This window comes from Pseudophryne corroboree, chromosome 5, assembly GCF_028390025.1.
Source record: "Pseudophryne corroboree isolate aPseCor3 chromosome 5, aPseCor3.hap2, whole genome shotgun sequence".
In the NCBI taxonomy this organism is placed as follows: Eukaryota; Metazoa; Chordata; class Amphibia; order Anura; family Myobatrachidae; genus Pseudophryne; species Pseudophryne corroboree.
Genome location: NC_086448.1, coordinates 436,767,916 through 436,791,676, shown reverse-complemented (window position 1 = coordinate 436,791,676; position 23,761 = coordinate 436,767,916). Strand labels below are relative to the sequence as shown.

Genomic DNA, 23,761 nt, shown 5'->3' with positions numbered 1-23,761 from the left:
GTGATTTGGACGTATAATTACAGTGATTTTGCCAATTCATTCCAGTGATTTGGACGTATAATTATTAATTACAGTGATTTTGCCAATTAATTACAGTGATTTGGATGTATAATTCCAGTGATTTTGCCAATTAATTCCAGTGATTTGGACGTATAATTATTAATTCAAGTGATTTTGCCAATTAGTTCCAGTGATTTGGACGTATAATTACAGTGATTTTGCCAATTAATTACAGTGATTTGGACGTATAATTACAGTGATTTTGCCAATTAATTCCAGTGATTTGGACGTATAATTATTAATTCCAGTGATTTTGCCAATTAGTTCCAGTGATTTGGACGTATAATTACAGTGATTTTGCCAATTAATTACAGTGATTTGGACGTATAATTACAGTGATTTTGCCAATTTATTCCAGTGATTTGGATGTATAATTATTAATTACAGTGATTTTCCAAAATAATCCAAGGAATTTGGACATATAATTCCAGTGATTTTGCCAATTAATTCCAGTGATTTGGACGTATAATTACAGTGATTTGGACGTATAATTACAGTGATTTTGCGAAATAATTAGTGATTTGGATGTATAATTATTAATTGCAGTGATTTTGCCAATTAATTCCAGTGATTTAAATGTATAATTCCAGTGATTTTACCAATTAATTCCAGTGATTTGGATGTATAATTCCAGTGATTTTGCCAATTAATTCCAGTGATTTGGACGTATAATTATTAATTACCATGATTTTGCCAATTATTTCCAGTGATTTGGACGTATAATTACAGTGATTTTGCCAATTAATTCCAGTGATTTGGACGTATAATTACAGTGATTTGGCCAATTAAATCCAGTGATTTGAACGTATAATTATTAATTACAGTGATTTTCCAAATTAATCCAAGGAATTTGGACATATAATTTCAGTGATTTTGCCAATTAATTCCAGTGATTTGGACATATAATTTCAGTGATTTTGCCAATTAATTCCAGTGATTTGGACGTATAATTATTAAATTACAGTGATTTTGCCAATTAATTACAGGGATTTGGACGTATAATTACAGTGATTTTGGCAATTAATTCCAGCGATTTGGACATATAATTACAGTGATTTTGCCAATTAATTCCAGTGATTTGGACGTATAATTATTAATTACAGTGATTTTCCAAATTAATTCAAGGAATTTGGACGTATAATTCCAATGATTTTGCCAATTAATTCCAGTGATTTGGACGTATAATTATAATTACAGTGATTTTGCCATTTAATTCCAGTGATTTGGATGTATAATTCCAGCGATTTGGGCGTATAATTCCAGTTGGAATTGTTTGTGTCGCTTGCCTTAGTCATACAGCTGCCTCATTGCACATCTTCGACATAGTTGCATGAGGTGCTGTTTGGGGCCTTTTTTTGGATATCTGCCCTCCTGTCTGCCACTGCAGTGCCACTCCTAGATGGGCCAATTGTTTGTGTCATTTGGCTTAGTCATACAGCTACCTCATTGCACCTCTTCTACATCTTTGCATGAGGTGCTGTTTGGGGCCTAGTTTTTGAAAAGTGCCATCCTGTCTGACACTGCTGTATGAGTCCAGGGGTACTACTGTATTAGTCCTGGGGTACTGCCATATAAGTCCACCAATTGCAGATTTTTTTTTTAAATGACAGGGGCGTGCTGGAGATGCTGTCAATGGACTGAACAATTGTGGACCACTCTCAACATTCAGACACTGCGTGACACTACTAGATGGGCCAGGTGGTTGTGTTGCTTAGCTTAGTCATACAGCAACCTCGGTGCACCTTTTTTCTTCTTTGCATCATGTGCTGTTTGGGGCCTTTTTTTGATATCTGCCCTCCTGTCTGCCACTGCAGTGCCACTCCTAGATGGGCCAATTGTTTGTGTCGCATGGCTTAGTCATACAGCTACCTCATTACACCTTTTCTACATCTTTGCATGAGGTGCTGTTTGGGGCCTAGTTTTTGAAAAGTGCCATCCTGCCTGACACTGTAGTGCCACTCCTAGATGGGCCAGGTGTTTGTGCCACACACTTGTGTCGGTTGGCTTAGTCATACAGCAATCTGGGTGCACCTCTTACTTCTTTGCATCATGTGCGGTTTGGGGCTTTTTTTTTTATATCTGCCCTCCGGTCTGACACTGCAGTGTCACTCCTAGATGGGGCAGGTGTTTGTGCCGCACACTTGCTTAGCTTAGTCATCCAGCAACGTCAGTGCAACCTTTTTTTTTTTTTTTCAAAACTCATCCAGATCCAAAACACGAATGGGTGATTTTGGCAAAACCACGCCAAAACCAAAACACGGAAGTGGAATTAGAACCAAAACCAAAACACGAAAAGTGCCAGCCGCACTTCTCTAGTTTAAGGATGGTTTGAAAGGTAGCAATCTTCTCTTTTAAGCTGTTCATTTCCTTGATAGATTGTTTAATTATGAACAGCATTAAGTCCATAGAAAATATATTTAAAATGGATACCCAATTCCTACAGAACAATGTGTTGTGATGGCCAAAAGTCTCAGCATGTATTCTCACATGACACAGGTTCCAATTGTTCAGTTAGCACTTCACTATATAATATGGCTTCAGCTACTGTATCAGAATAGCTATATACATCCCCCACAGGAAAGGTGATGCTGGTACATCCACTCACTGTGTCAGAAGGGTTAAGATGCTCTATAGCAATCACATAAAGTGCAGATATGCAGTATAAGGTGCCAACCACTTAACGTGTCGGTGCAAACATAGTGGAAAATGTGCCTAATTCAGGTTGGATTGCTAATGAGACTGAAATTGAGCAGGTCAGAAAGGAAAAATATACCCACCGATGCATTTGCAAATTTGCGTATGCAGTCGCATACGCAGAAACCGAGAACCATTGTCCACCATCGACAATACCGGTTGGCCCATGCTTGTGCACGATATACCTGGCTGCAGTCGCAGCAGCAGTGGCGCACGCAGGGGGGTTTCAGAGTACCCAGAACCCCCCCCCCCCGATGGACATCATTATTTCGTTCAGAGATGGAGAACCTTGTCTCCTTCTCTGCACTTGGGCTCAGGCCACCTGCTGCCGTTACAGGAGATGCCGGCAGTCAAGTTTGGCATCTTCCTTTTTGTTAAAGAGGCACCTAGGGGGTCCTCTGTTGCTGAGTAACGGAGGTTCCAGACGATAGCGGGGGAAGGTTGTTACTGCTGAGAGCAGGAAAGGGGGCTCCTTCCATGAGATGGGGAGGGAAGGCATGCGAGAGTGGTGTCCATTCATGAGAGAGGTCAGGGGAGGGAGGAACCCTCGAGTGGAGGAGGGGTCCGGCCATGAGTGATGGAGGAGGGCTTCCCACCACCACTACTGATTGGATCCCTGTTCAATGGCACAGCTGAGCTCAGTGATACTAACACTGACTCTGAGCTCCTCTCAGCTTCTCTGCTGACCAGCCAATTTGCATGCAGTGTCAGCCTGCACAGGCTGCAGGGAAGAGAAGGGGCGGGCATAGCAGCACTGTGAGGTGAGGCCTGAGTGAGCTAATTTATAGTCACAACAGGTCTAGTTTCTGTACTCAGCCTCTGGCTCTGCACGTGAAACAGTAAGTAACCACTACCGTACATAGTGTAGAATATGACAAAAGAAGGTGGGTGCACATAGTGTAGAATAGAGGGGCACAAGGTGGGAATACATAGTATAGAATAGGAGGGAACAATGTGGGTATATAACTAGCCATAGAGATGCCTGTGTGCTGTGTACTGGACATGCCTGTGTGCTGTGTACTGGACATGCCTGTGTGTTGTGTACTGGACATGCCTGTGTGCTGTGTACTGGACATGCCTGTGTGCTGTGTACTGGACATGCCTGTGTGCTGTGTACTGGACATGCCTGTGTGCTGTGTACTGGACATGCCTGTGTGCTGTGTACTGGACATGCCTGTGTGCTCTGTACTGGACATGCCTGTGTGCTGTGTATTGGACATACCTGTGTGCTGTACATTTCAGCTCCCTGCATGGACACTGCAATGAGCAGCCACTTTGCTTACTGCTATTTAGAATTGCTTTTGTTTGAGACACCGTGGCGTATGCCCCAAGTTTGGTGCAGTCCTGGGGAATCTGGGATGTGTGGCCCTGATCCTCACACCGACGCCGGCCCTCAACCCAGACCCTGGTCTCAAACCTCACCCTGGCCACGGCCCCTAGCCCTGCTATCCTAGATTGGCCCACTGGGCCAACCCTGGTACCTTTATCCCTGTTGCACTAGCCCAATCCCCTAGACTATCCCCAGTGCTCTGGCACCTGGACCAAACTACTAAACCAACCCTGGTGCCCTGTCTCTAATGCCCTATCCCCTAAACCAAATACTTAAACTGGCCCTGGTACCCTGGCCTAGGCCACTCGACCAAGCCCTATCCCTAGTGCCCTAACCCAAACTCTAAACTAGCTCAAAATACCCAAACCACTAGCCCAGATCCCTAAACTAGCCCTAATACCCTAACCACTAAACCAACCCTAATACCTTAACCCAGACCAGAAAACCAATGTGTAAGTATGCTTGCTATGTGTGTGTTTGTAATCATGTTGCATGTGTGCATGCTATGTGTATGTTTGTGTGTGTATGTATGCTATGTGTTGTAAGTATGCTGTATTTATGTATAAGTACAGATGTGAGTGTGTGTATATATATATATATATATATATATATATATATATATATATATATATATAAATAATAAGAATTTACTCACCGGTAATTCTATTTCTCGTAGTCCGTAGTGGATGCTGGGAACTCCGTAAGGACCATGGGGAATAGACGGGCTCTGCAGGAGACTGGGCACTCTAAAAAAAGATTAGATACTATCTGGTGTGCACTGGCTCCTCCCTCTATGCCCCTCCTCCAGACCTCAGTTAGGGAAACTGTGCCCGGAAGAGCTGACATTACAAGGAAAGGAAATTTTGAATCCAGGGTAAGACCCATACCAGCCACACCAATCACACCGTACAACTTGTGATAACCTTACCCAGTTAACAGTATGAACAACAACTGAGCCTCACTCAACGGATGGCTCATAACAATAACCCTTATTTAAGCAATAACTATATACACGTATTGCAGAGAGTCCGCACTTGGGACGGGCGCCCAGCATCCACTACGGACTACGAGAAATAGAATTACCGGTGAGTAAATTCTTATTTTCTCTGACGTCCTAGTGGATGCTGGGAACTCCGTAAGGACCATGGGGATTATACCAAAGCTCCCAAACGGGCGGGAGAGTGCGGATGACTCTGCAGCACCGAATGAGCAAACACAAGGTCCTCCTCAGCCAGGGTATCAAACTTGTAGAACTTTGTAAATGTGTTTGAACCCGACCAAGTAGCAGCTCGGCAAAGCTGTAATGCAGAGACCCCTCGGGCAGCCGCCCAAGAAGAGCCCACCTTCCTTGTGGAATGGGCTTTTACCGATTTTGGATGCGGCAATCCAGCCGCAGAATGAGCCTGCTGAATCGTGCTACAGATCCAGCGAGCAATAGTTTGCTTTGAAGCAGGAGCACCCAGCTTGTTGGGTGCATGCAAGATAAACAGCGAGTCAGTCTTCCTGACTCCAGCCGTTCTGTAAACATATATTTTCAAAGCCCTGACTACGTCCAGCAACTTGGAGTCCTCCAAGTCCCGAGTAGCCGCAGGCACCACAATAGGTTGGTTCAAATGAAACGATGACACCACCTTTGGGAGAAATTGGGGACGAGTCCTCAATTCTGCCCTGTCCATATGGAAGATCAGATAAGGGCTTTTACATGACAAAGCCGCCAATTCCGACACACGCCTAGCCGATGCTAAGGCCAACAGCAGGACCACTTTCCACGTGAGATACTTTAGTTCCATGGTCTTAAGTGGCTCAAACCAGAGGGATTTCAGGAAATCCAACACAACGTTAAGATCCCAGGGTGCCACTGGTGGCACAAAAGGGGGCTGAATATGCAGCACTCCCTTAACAAATGTCTGAACCTCAGGCAGTGAAGCCAGTTCTTTTTGAAAGAAAATGGATAGGGCCGAAATCTGGACCTTTATGGACCCCAATTTTAGGCCCATAGTCACCCCTGACTGTAGAAAGTGCAGGAATCGACCCAGCTGGAATTCCTCTGTAGGGGCCTTCCTGGCCTCACACCAAGCAACATACTTCCGCCATATACGGTGATAATGTTTTGCTGTCACGTCTTTCCTAGCTTTTATCAGCGTAGGAATAACTTCATCCGGAATGCCTTTTTCCGCTAGGATCCGGCGTTCAACTGCCATGCCGTCAAACGCAGCCGCGGTAAGTCTTGGAACAGACAGGGCCCTTGTTGCAGCAAGTCATGTCTGAGAGGCAGAGGCCATGGGTCCTCTGTGCGCATTTCTTGCAGTTCCGGGTACCAAGTCCTTCTTGGCCAGTCCGGAACAATGAGTATTGTTCTTATTCCGCTCTTTCTTACTATTCTCAGTACTTTTGGTATGAGAGGAAGAGGAGGAAACACATATACAGACTGGTACACCCACGGTGTCACTAGGGCGCCCACAGCTATCGCCTGAGGGTCCCTTGACCTGGCGCAATATCTTTTTAGCTTTTTGTTGAGGCGGGACGCCATCATGTCCACCTGTGGCAGTTCCCATCGGTTTGCAATCAGTTGGAAGACTTCCTGATGAAGTCCCCACTCTCCCGGGTGGAGGTCGTGTCTGCTGAGGAAGTCTGCTTCCCAGTTGTCCACTCCCGGAATGAACACTGCCGACAGTGCTTGCACGTGATTCTCCGCCCATCGAAGAATCTTTGTGGCTTCCGCCATTGCCATCCTGCTTCTTGTGCCGCCCTGGCGGTTTACATGGGCGACCGCCGTGATGTTGTCTGACTGAATCAGCACTGTCCGGTTTCGAAGCAGGGGCTCTGCTTGACTCAGGGCGTTGTAAATGGCCCTTAATTCCAGTATATTTATGTGTAGAGAAGTCTCCAGACTTGACCACAGTCCTTGGAAGTTTCTTCCCTGAGTGACTGCCCCCCACCCTCGGAGGCTTGCATCCGTGGTCACCAGGACCCAGTCCTGTATGCCGAACCTGCGGCCCTCGAGAAGGTGAGCACTCTGCAGCCACCACAGAAGAGACACCCTGGCCCTGGGGGACAGGGTGACCAGCCGATGCATCTGAAGATGCGATCCGGACCACTTGTCCAACAGATCCCACTGAAAGATCCTTGCATGGAACCTGCCGAAGGGAATGGCTTCATATGAAGCCACCATCTTTCCCAGGACTCGCGTGCAGTGATGCACCGATACCTGTTTTGGTTTCAGGAGGTCCCTGACCAGAGATGCTAATTCCTGGGCCTTCTCCATCGGGAGAAACACCTTCTTCTGTTCTGTGTCCAGAATCATGCCCAGGAAAAGCAGACGCGTCGTAGGAATCAGCTGCGACTTTGGAACATTCAGAATCCAGCCGTGCTGTAGTAACACTTCCTGAGAGAGTGTTACGCTGATCAACAACTGCTCCCTGGACCTCGCCTTTATGAGGAGATCGTCCAAGTACGGGATAATTATAACTCCCTTCTGCCGAAGGAGTATCATCATTTCGGCCATTACCTTGGTAAATATTCTCGGTGCCGTGGACAGGCCAAACGGCAACGTCTGGAACTGGTAATGACAGTCCTGTACCACAAATCTGAGGTACTCCTGGTGAGGTGGGTAAATGGGGACATGCAAGTAAGCATCTTTGATGTCCAGCGACACCATAAAATCCCCCTCTTCCAGGCTTGCAATAACCGCTCTGAGCGATTCCATTTTGAACTTGAATTTCTTTATATAAGTGTTCAAGGACTTTAGATTCAGAATAGGTCTCACCGAACCGTCCGGTTTCGGTACCACAAACATTGTGGAATAGTAATCCCTTCCCTGTTGAAGGAGGGGGACCCTGACAATCACTTGCTGGAGGTACAGCTTGTGAATTGCTGCCAGCACTACCTCCCTTTCCATGGGGGAAGCTGGCAAGGCTGATTTGAGGTAACGGCGGGGGGGAGTCACTTCGAATTCCAGCTTGTATCCCTGAGATACAATTTGTATAGCCCAGAGATCCACCTGTGAACGAATCCACTGATGCTGAAGTTTCGGAGACGCGCCCCCACCGCACCCGGCTCTGCCTGTGGAGCCCCAACGTCATGCGGTGGACTTAGTGGAAGCAGGGGAGGACTTTTGTTCCTGGGAACTTGCTGCATGGTGCAGCTTCTTACCTCTACCCCTGCCTCTGGCAAGAAAAGATGCACCCCTGACCCTCTTGCCTTTTTGGGAACGAAAGGACTGCATTTGATAATACGGTGCTTTCTTAGGCTGTGAGGAAACCTGAGGCAAGAAAGTGGACTTTCCAGCTGTCGCTGTAGACACGAGGTCCGACAGACCGTCCCCCAAACAACTCCTCACCCTTATAAGGCAAAACCTCCATGTGTTTTTTAGAATCGGCATCTCCTGTCCATTGCCGAGTCCATAAGACCCTCCTGGCAGAAATGGACATAGCATTAATTCTAGAGCCCAGCAGGCAAATGTCACTCTGAGCATCTCGCATATATAAGACGACGTCTTTGATATGGCCCAGGGTTAGCAAAACAGTATCTCTGTTGAGGGAATCTATGTCGTCTAACAGAGTATCTGTCCACGCTGCTACAGCACTACACATCCAGGCTGAAGCAATAGCAGGTCTCAGTAGAGTACCAGAGTGTGTATACACTGACTTCAGGATAGCTTCCTGCTTTCTATCCGCAGGCTCCTTTAAGGCGGCCGTATCCTGAGACGGCAGGGCCACCTTTTTAGATAAGCGTGTCAGCGCTTTGTCCACCCTAGGGGGTGTTTCCCAACGTAACCTGTCCGTTGGCGGGAAAGGGTACGCCATCAGTAACCTCTTAGAAATCACTAATTTCTTATCAGGGGAACTCCACGCTTCTTCACACAATTCATTTAATTTATCAGATGGGGGAAAAGTCACTGGCTGCTTTTTCTCCCCAAACATATAAACCCTCTTGGTATTAACCGGGTTACTCTCAGAAATGTGTAATACATCTTTCCTTGCAATAATCATGTATCGGATGGCCTTGGTCATTTTAGACTGTAAATGTGCCTCATCATCGTCGACACTGGAGTCGGACTCCGTGTCGGCATCTGTGTCAACCATCTGAGATAGAGGGCGTTTATGAGCCCCTGACGGCTTCTGAGACGCCTAGGCAGGCGCGGGCTGAGACCCCGGCTGTCCCAAGGCTGCAGCATCATCAAACCTTTTATGTAAGGAGTTTACATTGTCATTTAAGACCTTCCACATATCCATCCAATCAGGTGTCGGCCCCGACGGGGGCGATACCACACTTATCTGCCCTTGCTCCGCCTCCACGTAACCTTCCTCATCAAACATGTCAACACAGCCGTACCGACACACCGCACACACACAGGGAATGCTCAGACTGAGGACAGGACCCCAACAAAGTCCTTTGGGGAGACAGAGAGAGAGTATGCCAGCACACACCACAGCGCTATATAACACAGGGATTTTCACTGCTAATAAGTGATTTTCCCAATAGCTGCTTTTTTGTATTGATTTGCGCCTAAATTTATGTGCCCCCCCCCTCTCTTTTTAACCCGTCTTGTACCTGGATACTGCAGGGGAGAGCCTGGGGAGCTGCTTTCAGCGGAGCTGTGAAGGGAAAATGGCGCTGGTGTGCTGAGGAATAAGGCCCCACCCCCTCAGTGGCGGGCTTCTGTCCCGCATTTCATGTAAAAAATGGCGGGGGTTTTTACATATATACAGTGCTAGACTGTATATATGTATGTTTTTGTGCCAAAGGTACCTCAATTGCAGCCCAGCCCCCCCCTCCCCCCCCCCCCCAGCACCCTACAGTGACCGGAGTGTGTAAGTGTGCTGGGAGCAATGGCGCACAGCTGCGGTGCTGTGCGCTACCTTAATGAAGACAGGAGTCTTCAGCCGCCGATTTCGTCGTCTTCCAGCTTCTGTTCTTCTGGCTCTGCAAGGGGTACGGCGGCGCGGCTCCGGGAACGGACGATCGAGGACAGGTGCCTGTGTTCGAACCCTCTGGAGCTAATGGTGTCCAGTAGCCTAAGAAGCACAAGCTAGCTGCAAGCAGGTAGGTTTGCTTCTCTCCCCTTAGTCCCACGTAGCAGTGAGTCTGTTGCCAGCAGAAGCTCACTGAAAATAAAAAACCTAATAAATACTTTCTTTTCTAGTAAGCTCAGGAGAGCCCACTAGGAGCACCCAGCTCTGGCCGGGCACAGATTCTAACTGAGGTCTGGAGGAGGGGCATAGAGGGAGAAGCCAGTGCACACCAGATAGTACCTAATCTTTTTTTTAGAGTGCCCAGTCTCCTGCGGAACCCGTCTATTCCCCATGGTCCTTACGGAGTTCCCAGCATCCACTAGGACGTCAGAGAAATATATATATATATACAGGTTGAGTATCCCATATCCAAATATTCCGAAATACGGAATATTCCGAAATACGGACTTTTTTGAGTGAGATAGTGAAACCTTTGTTTTTTGATGGCTCAATGTACACAAACTTTGTTTAATACACAAAGTTATTAAAAATATTGTATTAAATGACCTTCAGGTTGTGTGTATAAGGTGTATATGAAACATAAATGAATTGTGTGAATATATACACACTTTGTGTAATGCACAAAGTTATAAAAAATATTGGCTAAAATGACCTTCAGGCTGTGTGTATAAGGTGTATATTAAACATAAATGCATTCTGTGCTTAGACTTGGGTCCCATCGCCATGATATCTCATTATGGTATGCAATTATTCCAAAATACGGAAAAATCCGATATCCAAAATACCTCTGGTCCCAAGCATTTTGGATAAGGGATACTCAACCTGTATATATATATATATATATATATATATATATATATATATATATATATATATATATATATATATATATATATATATATATATAATATAAGAATTTACTTACCGATAATTCTATTTCTCGTAGTCCGTAGTGGATGCTGGGAACTCCGTAAGGACCATGGGGAATAGCGGCTCCGCAGGAGACTGGGCACAAAAGTAAAGCTTTAGGACTACCTGGTGTGCACTGGCTCCTCCCCCTATGACCCTCCTCCAAGCCTCAGTTAGGATACTGTGCCCGGACGAGCGTACACAATAAGGAAGGATTTTGAATCCCGGGTAAGACTCATACCAGCCACACCAATCACACCGTACAACCTGTGATCTGAACCCAGTTAACAGCATGATAACAGAGGAGCCTCTGAAAGGATGGCTCACAACAATAATAACCCGATTTTTGTAACAATAACTATGTACAAGTATTGCAGACAATCCGCACTTGGGATGGGCGCCAGCATCCACTACGGACTACGAGAAATAGAATTAATCGGTAAGTAAATTCTTATTTTCTCTGACGTCCTAGTGGATGCTGGGAACTCCGTAAGGACCATGGGGATTATACCAAAGCTCCCAAACGGGCGGGAGAGTGCGGATGACTCTGCAGCACCGAATGAGAGAACTCCAGGTCCTCCTCAGCCAGGGTATCAAATTTGTAGAATTTAGCAAACGTGTTTGCCCCTGACCAAGTAGCTGCTCGGCAAAGTTGTAAAGCCGAGACCCCTCGGGCAGCCGCCCAAGATGAGCCCACCTTCCTTGTGGAATGGGCTTTTACAGATTTTGGCTGTGGCAGGCCTGCCACAGAATGTGCAAGCTGAATTGTACTACAAATCCAACGAGCAATAGTCTGCTTAGAAGCAGGAGCACCCAGCTTGTTGGGTGCATACAGGATAAACAGCGAGTCAGATTTTCTGACTCCAGCCGTCCTGGAAACATATATTTTCAGGGCCCTGACTACGTCCACCAACTTGGAGTCCTCCAAGTCCCTAGTAGCCGCAGGTACCACAATAGGCTGGTTCAAGTGAAACGCTGAAACCACCTTAGGGAGAAATTGAGGACGAGTCCTCAATTCTGCCCTGTCCGTATGAAAAATTAGGTAAGGGCTTTTATAGGATAAAGCCGCCAATTCTGAGACACGCCTGGCTGAAGCCAGGGCCAACAGCATTACCACTTTCTATGTGAGATATTTTAAGTCCACAGTGGTGAGTGGTTCAAACCAATGTGACTTTAGGAACCCCAAAACTACATTGAGATCCCAAGGTGCCACTGGAGGCACAAAAGGAGGCTGTATATGCAGTACCCCCTTGACAAACGTCTGAACTTCAGGAATTGAAGCCAGTTCTTTCTGGAAGAAAATCGACAGGGCCGAAATTTGAACCTTAATGGACCCTAATTTTAGGCCCATAGACAGTCCTGTTTGCAGGAAATGCAGGAAACGACCCAGTTGAAATTCCTCTGTAGGGGCCTTCCTGGCCTCGCACCACGCAACATATTTACGCCAAATACGGTGATAATGCTGTACGGTTACATCCTTCCTGGCTTTGATCAGGGTAGGGATGACTTCATCCGGAATGCCTTTTTCCTTCAGGATCCGGCGTTCAACCGCCATGCCGTCAAACGCAGCCGCGGTAAGTCTTGGAACAGACAGGGTCCCTGCTGGAGCAGGTCCCTTCTTAGAGGTAGAGGCCACGGGTCCTCTGTGAGCATCTCTTGAAGTTCCGGGTACCAAGTCCTTCTTGGCCAATCCGGAGCCACGAGTATAGTCCTTACTCCTCTCCTTCTTATGATTCTCAGTACCTTGGGTATGAGAGGCAGAGGAGGGAACACATACACTGACTGGTACACCCACGGTGTTACCAGAGCGTCCACAGCTATTGCCTGAGGGTCCCTTGACCTGGCGCAATACCTGTCTGGTTTTTTGTTGAGGCCGGACGCCATCATGTCCACCTTTGGTTTTTCCCAACGGTTCACAATCATGTGGAAGACTTCTGGGTGAAGTCCCCACTCTCCCGGGTGGAGGTCGTGTCTGCTGAGGAAGTCTGCTTCCCAGTTGTCCACTCCCGGAATGAACACTGCTATCACATGATTTTCCGCCCAGCGAAGAATCCTTGCAACTTCCGCCATTGCCCTCCTGCTTCTTGTGCCGCCCTGTCTGTTTACGTGGGCGACTGCCGTGATGTTGTCTGACTGGATCAGCACCGGCTGACCTTGAAGCAGAGGTCTTGCTAGGCTTAGAGCATTGTAGATGGCCCTTAGCTCCAGGATATTTATGTGAAGTGATGTCTCCAGGCTTGACCACAAGCCCTGGAAATTTCTTCCCTGTGTGACTGCTCCCCAGCCTCTCAGGCTGGCATCCGTGGTCACCAGGACCCAGTCCTGAATGCCGAATCTGCGGCCCTCTAGAAGATGAGCACTCTGCAACCACCACAGGAGAGACACCCTTGTCCTTGGTGACAAGATTATCCGCTGATGCATCTGTTCGGATAACTCCCTGGCTTTCTCCTCCGGGAGAAAACACCTTTTTCTGGACCGTGTCCAGGATCATCCCTAGGAATAGAAGTCGTGTCGTCGGGATCAGCTGCGATTTTGGAATATTGAGAATCCAACCGTGCTGGCGCAGCACTATCTGAGATAGTGCTACTCCGACTTCCAACTGTTCCCTGGATCTTGCCCTTATCAGGAGATCGTCCAAGTAAGGGATAACTAAAACTCCCTTCCTTCGAAGGAGTATCATCATTTCGGCCATTACCTTGGTAAAGACCCGGGGTGCCGTGGACAATCCAAACGGCAGCGTCTGAAACTGATAGTGACAGTTCTGTACCACAAACCTGAGGTACCCTTGGTGAGAAGGGTAAATTGGGACATGTAGGTAAGCATCTTTGATGTCCAGAGACACCATATAGTCCCCTTCTTCCAGGTTTGCAATCACTGCTCTGAGCGACTCCATCTTGAATTTGAACCTTTGTATGTAAGTGTTCAAAGATTTTAGGTTTAAAACTGGTCTCACCGAGCCGTCTGGCTTCGGTACCACAAATAGTGTGGAATAGTACCCCTTTCCCTGTTGTAGGAGGGGTACCTTGATTATCACCTGCTGGGAATATAGCTTGTGAATGGCTTCCAATACTGCCTCCCTGTCTGAGGGAGACGTCGGTAAAGCAGACTTTAGAAAACGGCGAGGGGGAGACGTCTCGAATTCCAATTTGTACCCCTGAGATACCACCTGAAGGATCCAGGGGTCTACTTGCGAGTGGGCCCACTGCGCACTGAACTTCTTGAGACGGGCCCCCACCGTGCCTGAGTCCGCTTGTAAAGCCCCAGCGTCATGCTGAGGACTTTGCGGAGGCGGGAGAGGGCTTTTGTTCCTGGGAACTGGCTGTCTGTTGCAGCCTTTTTCCTCTCCCTCTGCCACGGGGCAGAAATGAGGCGCCTTTTGCCCGCTTGCCCTTATGGGGCCGAAAGGACTGCGCCTGATAATACGGTGTCTTCTTAGGTTGAGAAGCTACCTGGGGTAAAAATGTGGATTTTCCAGCAGTTGCCGTGGCTACCAGGTCTGATAGACCTACCCCAAATAACCCCTCCCCCTTATAAGGCAATACTTCCATGTGCCTTTTAGAATCCGCATCACCTGACCACTGCCGCGTCCATAAACCTCTTCTTGCAGAAATGGACAGCGCGCTAACTCTTGATGCCAGTCGGCAAATATCCCTCTGTGCATCACGCATATATAGAAATGCATCCTTCAAATGCTCTATAGTCAGTAATATACTGTCCCTATCTAGGGTATCAATATTTTCAGTCAGGGAATCCGACCACGCCAGGCCCGCACTGCACATCCAGGCTGAGGCGATTGCTGGTCGCAGTATAACACCCGTGTGAGTGTATATACATTTTAGGATATTCTCCAGCTTTCTATCGGCCGGTTCCTTTAAGGCGGCCGTATCAGGAGAGGGTAGTGCTACCTGTTTAGACAAGCGTGTGAGCGCTTTATCCACCCTAGGGGGTGTTTCCCAACGTGCCCTATCCTCTGGCGGGAAAGGGTACGATGCCAATAACCTTTTAGGAATTATCAGTTTTTTATCGGGGGAAACCCACGCCTCATCACACACTTCATTTAATTCCTCGGATACAGGAAAAACTACAGGCAGTTTTTTCTCACCAAACATAATACCCTTTTTAGTGGTACTTGTATTATCAGAGATATGCAATACATTTTTCATTGCTTCAATCATGTAACGTGTGGCCCTAGTGGAAGTCACGTTGGTCTCCTCATCATCGACACTGGAGTCAGTATCCATGTCTGTGTCTGCCATTTGAGGTAACGGGCGTTTTAAAGCCCCTGATGGCGTTTGAGACCCCTGGACAGGCACAAGCTGAGTAGCCGGTTGTCTCATGTCGTCAACTGTCTGTCGTAAAGAGCTGACACTGTCACGCAATTCCTTCCATAAGCTCATCCACTCAGGTGTCGACTCCCTAGGGGGTGACAACTCTATAATAGGCAATTGCTCCGCCTCCATCTCATTTTCCTCCTCAAACCTGTCGACACAATCGTACCGACACACCGCACACACACAGGGAATGCTCTGATAGAGGACAGGACCCCACTAGCCCTTTGGGGAGACAGAGGGAGAGTATGCCAGCACACACCAGAGCGCTATATATAGACAGGAATACCACTATAAAATGTGCTTTTCCCTTTATAGCTGCTGTTAGTATTAAAACTGCGCCAAATTAGTGCCCCCCTCTCTTTTTTACCCTTTTCTGTAGTGCAGGACTGCAGGGGAGAGTCAGGGAGACGTCCTTCCAGTGGAGCTGTGATGGAAAATGGGGCCCGTGTGCTGAGGAGATAGGCTCCGCCCCCTTCTCGGCGGCCTTTTCTCCCGCTTTTTGGTAAGTTCTGGCAGGGGTTAAAATACATCCATATAGCCCTGGGGGTTATATGTGGTGTATTTATGCCAGCCAAGGTGTTTACATTGCTGCTCAGGGCGCCCCCCCCTAGCGCCCTGCACCCTCAGTGACCGAAGTGTGAAGTGTGCCTGAGTAACAATGGCGCACAGCTGCAGTGCTGTGCGCTACCTTGTTGAAGACTGATGTCTTCTGCCGCCGATTTTTCCGGACCTCTTCTTGCTTCTGGCTCTGTAAGGGGGCCGGCGGCGCGGCTCTGGGACCGAGCTCCGAGGCTGGGCCTGTGTTCGGTCCCTCTGGAGCTAATGGTGTCCAGTAGCCTAAGAAGCCCAATCTACCACCACTTAGATAGGTTCGCTTCTTCTCCCCTTAGTCCCTCGATGCAGTGAGCCTGTTGCCAGCAGGTCTCACTGAAAATAAAAAACCTAAAACTAAACTTTCACTAAGAAGCTCAGGAGAGCCCCTAGTGTGCACCCTTCTCGGCCGGGCACAAAAATCTAACTGAGGCTTGGAGGAGGGTCATAGGGGGAGGAGCCAGTGCACACCAGGTAGTCCTAAAGCTTTACTTTTGTGCCCAGTCTCCTGCGGAGCCGCTATTCCCCATGGTCCTTACGGAGTTCCCAGCATCCACTAGGACGTCAGAGAAATATATACACGCACGTATGTATGGAAACCCCCCCATGAAAATTCTGCGTTTGCCCCTCAGCGGCTCCATGTTTTTAAAACGCAGTTGATGTCAGATGAACGCACCGAAAACAGCAATTGCATGCCTGCATTTTGTCAACCACTCCCCGCAAACGCCATGTAATGTCCCACAAACTGACACTTAATAGCAATTGCAGATTGCAGGCCTTGCGATCGCATTGCGTTTGCATTTTGGCCTTTGCGCACGTGTGATGCAGTCATAGTGTATGCGGTCATCCAATAAACAGGCGTTTCGCGATTTTGCAACTGAAGCTGAATAAGACCCAATATGTAGAATATAGCAGCATATAAAATCCAACTGTGGTAGGTTTATTCTACTACACACTACAGTACTTATATTTCCAATAGTTTGAAATACAATGTCCAGGTACTTACTGAATTATACGTATGGTCTATCTTCCTTCTTCTCCTTGTTTTTTTCATATATATATATATATATATATATATATATATATATGTGTTTCTACATACAGTATGTGTTAAAATTGTGGGCATCATATTAGATACAGTATGGTTTAGTGGTTAGGGTATTAGGGCTAGTTTAGGGATCTGGGCTAGTGGTTTGGGTATTTTGAGCTAGTTTGGGTTAGGGCACTAGGGATAGGGCTTGGTCGAGTGGCCTAGGCCAGGGTACCAGGGCCAGTTTAAGTATTTGGTTTAGGGGATAGGGCATTAGAGACAGGGCACCAGGGTTGGTTTAGTAGTTTGGTCCAGGTGCCAGAGCACTGGGGATAGTCTAGGGGATTGGGCTAGTGCAACAGGGATAAAGGTACCAGGGTTGGCCCAGTATACAGTATGTGTTAAAATTGTGGGCATCATATTAGATTGCATGGTTACAGCTTTATAGAGTACAACATCTGTTACTATATTTAACCTTGTAAAGGTGATTATATTAGTATATTTTTTGCTATTATTGTAAACATACATTAGCAGCCATTCATATTATAATTATTGTGTTTATATTATTGTCACAGTGACAGGGGTGTCCCTGATGACGGAGCCATGTGGGTGCGGTGTGTGCCTGGTGTGATGACGTCACTAGGAAAGCACCGATTGCCGCTGGCTTGGAGGGAGGTCCCATTGCCAGCGTTCTGCATCCACATGGTGAAGAGTTTAAAGGTAAGACTTGTTTGCTTGTAATGTTTTCCTAACGAAAGTGCAGAGAATAAAGGGAAATTAAACGTTGACAAATATACCAGTGATGCTGTGTAAGTTTTTGACACCTGAGGGTATATCTACTAAAAGTCATTTTTGGTCTATTTTGGATTCATTTTGTGTTTCAAGGTCTAAATCACACATTTACAAACATGATTTTTTAAATCCTTTTTTAAAAAAAATGAAAAAAATAATATGTTACAAAACGTGGTATTAAGGGTACATTTACAAAAAAAATCGATATTGGTCATAGTGTGGTAGATCTTTGGTTTTTCAGGGTCTAACTCCAACATTTACTAATAGATGATTTTTGTATTATTTTTTTAAACAATGTCAAAAATAATCTGTTAGTACTGTAAATGTGGTATTTAGTCTCAAACACAAAATCGACCAAAAACCCCCTGGAGTGCTACCAATTTGGATGGTGTATTGCTGCTGCTACTGAGGTTGCAGACGCTAGGCAGGCACCCAGTGCAGTTATGTGGACATAGGGAGAGTCAGACATTCAGAGATGTATATCTCCACATCTAGGAAAGGCTTGCAAGACTAGGCATGTTTACACTGGAAAAGAGGAGATTAAGAGGGGACATGATCAAAATTTACAAATATATAAGGGGACAATATACAGATCTTGCGCAGGACCTGTTTTTGGTTAGATCAACACAGAGAACTCGTGGACACTCGCCCAGGTTAGAGGAGAGGAGATTCCGCACAATACGGCGTAAAGGCTTTTTTATGGTAAGGATGATACGTGTTTGGAATTCCATGCCTGAGAGAGTTGTAATGGGCGACACAGTCAACACCTTTAAGAATGGGTTAGATAAATTCCTAATGGATAATGATATCCAGGGTTATGGGGCATAGTCATGCACTATGGTTATTATAAAAAAGAGGGTTAAAATGTAACGGCAATCATCAACTTCAGTCAAAATTTTATACAAAATAATCGTGCATAGGAGACCACAAATAGGTTGAACTTGATGGACAATTGTCTTTTTTCAACCTTAGATACTATGTTACTATGTTAGTTCCACGCCTCAAAAACACACACACACATCATAGTATTCCATAAATGCAGGTCTCCTTCAAACTGGCAATTTCTGACAGTGTTAATAGTTTATTTTTTATCAATTAACAAAATGCAAAGTGAATGAACAGAAGAGAAATCTAATTCAAATTAATATTTTGTGTGAACACTGTTTGCATTCAAAACAGCATCAATTCTTCTAGATACACTTGCACACAGTTTTTGAAGGAACTCGGCAGGAAGGCTGTTCCAAACATCTTGGAGAACTAACCACATAACTATTGTGGATGTAGGCTTGCTCAAATCTTTCTGTCTTTTCATGTAGTCCCAGAAAGATTCGATGTTGAGATCAGGGCTCTATGGGGGCCATATCATCTCTTCCAGGACTCCTTGTTCTTCTTTACACTGAAGACAGATCTTGGTGACATTGGCTGTATGTTGGGTGTCGTTGTCCTTCTGCAGAATAAATTTGGAGCCCAACCCTAGGCTGCAGGAAAGGAAAGTGAGGTTTAGGCGCCACCGTGGGGTTTTAAGGTTAGGCTGCGGGGGTAGCCAGGGTTAGATTAAGGTTGCGGGTAGAAGGGGTTAGGGGTCCATTGGGGGAAGGTAAGTATACTTACCTTCTCCTGTCTGGATTCAGACTATCGGGTTGCTGTGGTTGGTATTCTGACCGCTGGCATTCCAACCCAGTAGATAGATAGATGTGAGCCATGATATTTACATTTATTTACTTTGAAATGTATATTGGCTTTCTCCTTGCTGACATTCACTGCTGCCGGGCCAACAAAATTGGAGAGAAACAGCTGCAGCGGTGCCGACATAGGTTGATGAACCAATTGCACCACCATGGCACCCTCCTCCTCCCCCTGTAGCCTCGCAGTAGTACTTTGCCCAATATAAAATATACACACTACTGTTTTCCATGCCCCAATATTGCTTTCCTCAGCCCGTATTCTGATTTCAGCTTGTGACCCATACTCTGACGTGTAGGGCACCCTGGCCTACCTCTTGCTTGTATATCTAGCCACTCCTTTGCACTTCCAATACTTGCCACACACTGTCGATTTACACTTCTTGCATTTGCCTTATCAAAAACTTTGCTCTATACTACCAAATTGTGTTAATGGTTATCTTTGGATACTACCACTTGTATGCAACTCATATGCTGTGGCCTGGCATCCCCTGCATTACAATGTACCACTATTGCAAAGCCTCTGCTGTCTATTTATTTATTTGCAATACTGACCACCCTTAACATTCCAAAAGGTAATCAGTGTGAATAAATGATTGTCCCAATGTCTGCTTTGCTTCACAAGTATCTTTTTTATTTTTTGTTGCAACTATACAAATCATGCAAAACAGGGCTACAACTACTTAAAGCAAGTTTAAGGAATAAAGATTTATAACATTTACTTACACAATGCAATTTTCAAAGGCTCCAGGATTTCATTTTCATACACAGCCCTTTCTTCCCAAATAGATAGTACCCTCCCCAAGTGCTTCTTACAGCTCTCATCTGTTTCACTGCATAAATACAGAAATCTTAATTATTGTTCTTTAAAAACAATTTCAAAATGACCATATGCAAAGCATACTAACATGAAACATGCATTTAAAACGTACTAATCACATAGTTTTATCCAGCACAGTTGGCCTCCAACTAAAATGTCATTCTGTACTGCATAAAGTCTATATTAAATATTGCTATTACATATTAGTTATGGAGTAATACGGACTCTTGTACACATTACAACAGGCAAAAAAGTGCTACAACAATAATACAGTATTGCATAAACTAGATTTCAGTGCCTGGGTTTACGAAGGCCAATCTCATCTATATTGTTAGTACATTACATGGATACTTACCATTCATAAGGAAAGATGCTAGGCTGAACAGCAGCCTGGCTGAACAGGGTTGTATTAGAAGGGTTGTTTTAAAAGGGTTAAGAAAATATTACAATAGAGACTTACCCAGGATGAAAACAGACGGAAACATCCAACCAACGTAGCAACAAAACAACTACCTTTCCTTTCACCCTCAATCAAAATCATCTGTGCATTTAAGTGTATGTGTATATCTTTCCAACTGTAATCCTCATGACCTCTAAGAACAGAATGCAACCAATTTTGTATAAAACCAGTTACATTGTGATTTGCATGTGACTGTACATACCTGTTTGTCATTTTGCTCTGTCATGCTCAGTTAACATATTGCGGACCAACACCAGTAAATAGGCACCTGAACTTTTAACTCTAACAAGTGAAACCTTACACTCTCAGCCTAGATAACGCTGGTTTAATCCCAAACGAACTACGTACCACAAATTGATTTTCACCATTGCTCTTCATAGAATATTCATAAAGGCCATTGCATCATTCAGTCTCCCAGCAACTCACCCCTCTGTACATGATGCCCCCTCAATTATTCACTGCCCTCTTATTAATACACATGCACTTTTTACTTCCCTATACTCATTGACAATAACATCTACAACCTCTCACCATAAAAAACTTTCACAAACCTCTGACACTCACATTTATCTCTCTCATCTGCTTCCGATAGCTGGTGACATTTCACCAAAGCCAGGACCCAACCACTTGCATCACCCACATTCACCTGATTCACAGCAACATAGAAATCCAGCTAACCTCATAAACATCACATGTCTTCCATCACCCTCCAGATCACTAAAATGTCCCTTATGGAATGCATGCTCTGTTTGTAACAAATTAACATCCATCCATGACCTCTTCATATCTAACAACTTCAATCTGCTGACTATAACAGAAACCTGGCTCACACAATCAGACACAGCCTCCCCTGCAGCACTGTCACATGGTGGTCTCCACTGTGCACACACTTCCAGGCCTGGTGACCATAAAGGAGGAGAGGTTGGACTATTACTTTACCAATCTTTTGCATACACTGTTCTACCATAGGTTCCATCACTGACATTTACATCATTTGAAGTACACTCCATCAGGGTTTACTCTCCTTTCTCTCTGCGTGTTGCAGCTATCTATCGCCCACCTGTGCATCCCAAACAATTTCTGGAAGATTTTTCTGCCTGGCTCCCTCACTTCCTATCCTCTGACATCTCCACCATCATCATGGGTGATTTCAATATTGCTATTGATTGTACAAAATCTGCTTCTCACGCCTCCAAACTACTCTCTCTAACCTCCTCTCTCGGCCTCTCCCAATGGACTGACTTCTCTACTCATCTGGAGGGCCACTGCCTGATCTAGTATTCACCAGACTGTGCTCCGTTTCTGAACTCACTAACACTCATTTCCCCCTCTCTGATCACAACCTTATGATCTGCATGCTGTCCTCCGTTAATTCAAACTTTGTGTTGCTCAAGGCCTCCAATACTCCTCAAATCCGCAGAAATATTAACACAATTAATCTTCAAGAACTTTCCACCTCACTCCAAAAACTGCTTTCACCTATTTCTGCATTCACCTCTCCTGAGACACCTGAATGAGACTCTAGAACTAGCCCTTGATGAAGTGGCTCCAGCTACCCATCACACTACACATAGGCCTAGATGTCAACCATGGCACTCTAAATTAACAAGACAACTACAAAAACTCACACGTAAAACTTGAACGTCAGTGGCGTAAATCTCGTATTTCAAGTGACTTCCTCACATATAAGACTGTCTACCACTTTTATAGAAATGCCCTGGACACTGCCAAACAAACATATTTCCAAACTCTTATCTCTGTTCAAGCCTCTAACCCCAAACGACTCTTTAATATATTTAAATCACTTCTGAATCCTCCCTCACCTACCCCACCAGCCATTATCAAGGCACAAGATCTTGATTCCTACTTCAAGGAGAAGATTGATAAGATCTGAGATGAAATGGTATGCCCTTCGGCAGCTTGTGACCAGCTCAGTTCTTTACCTGAACCCACTGGCACTTTCCCTTCATTTGATCCCACAAATGAAGATGAAGTATCATCACTCTTCTCATCCTGCTACTCTCCTCTTGATCCTTTACCCTCACAAATAAGTAAAGCTCTGTCTCTGGTGCTCATCCCTACCTTAACTAACATCTGTAATCTCTCTCTCTCTCTACTGGTAATTTTCCTTCACTCTTCAAACATGCAGTAATTACTCCCATTTCGAAAAAAAATTCTGACCCTAACTCTCTCTCTCAATCTACCACCCTATCTCTCAGCTCACTTGTCTCTCTAAGCTACTTGAGAGACTTGCCTACACTGGACTTACAAACTTTAACTTATCCAACACTCCACAGAGACAGCACTGACTAAAGTGGTTAATGATTTGGTCACTACGAAGTCTAAAGGCCATTACTCACTACTTATTCTTCTAGATCTATCTGCTGCCTTTGACACTGTTGACCACTCTCTTCTCATACAAACACTACAATCCTTAGGTCTTAAAGACACAACCATTTATTGGTTCCTATCCTACTTATCTAATCGCTCCTTCAGTGTACGCTTCTCTGAATCTATCTCCTCTTCGCTACCTCTTTCAGTTGGAGGACCGCAAGGCTTAGTCTTGGGTCCTCTGCTTTTCTCTATCTATACCTCATCTCTTGGTAAACTAATCAGCTATTTTGGATTTCAGTATCATCTGTACGCAGATGATACTCAAATCTAGCTATCCTCCCCAGATTTGTCCCTATCTGTACTGAGCCGTGTCACTGAATGCCTATCTGCCATTTCATCTTGGATGACATCTCGCCACCTCAAACTTAATATTTAAAAGACAGAGTTACTTATATTTCCACCGGCCAACAGTAGTTACCAACCTGATATCTCGATCACTGTTGAAAACTCGAAAATCTACCCTACCCCACAAGCTCACTGCCTAGGTGTCATCCTTGACTCTGATCTGTCCCTACATTCAATCTGTATCAAAATCATGTTACATGCATCTAAAAAACATATCCAAAATATGACCATACCTTACACAAGAGACTGCTAAAACTCTAATCCATGCTCTCATCTCCCGCACTGATTATTGCAACAGTCTCGTACCTGGTCTTCCCAAAACGAGACTCTCACCACTACAATCCATTC

The 23,761-nt window shown here is 45.5% G+C and overlaps 1 protein-coding gene across 2 annotated transcripts in view; it reads right to left on the bottom strand.

Moving 5' to 3' along the window:
• The window catches only part of RPRD1A (regulation of nuclear pre-mRNA domain containing 1A), a 448,635-nt gene that overhangs the window by 267,438 nt on the left and 157,436 nt on the right, over positions 1–23,761 (bottom strand). For both annotated transcript variants that reach the window (XR_010177745.1, XM_063922817.1), the window contains exon 3: positions 20,121–20,227. Coding sequence is in view for 1 of the 2 variants with exons in the window: in XM_063922817.1 (XP_063778887.1) it covers positions 20,121–20,227 (107 nt within the window). In the remaining variant the exon portion in view is untranslated. The remainder of the gene's footprint in view (positions 1–20,120; positions 20,228–23,761) is intronic.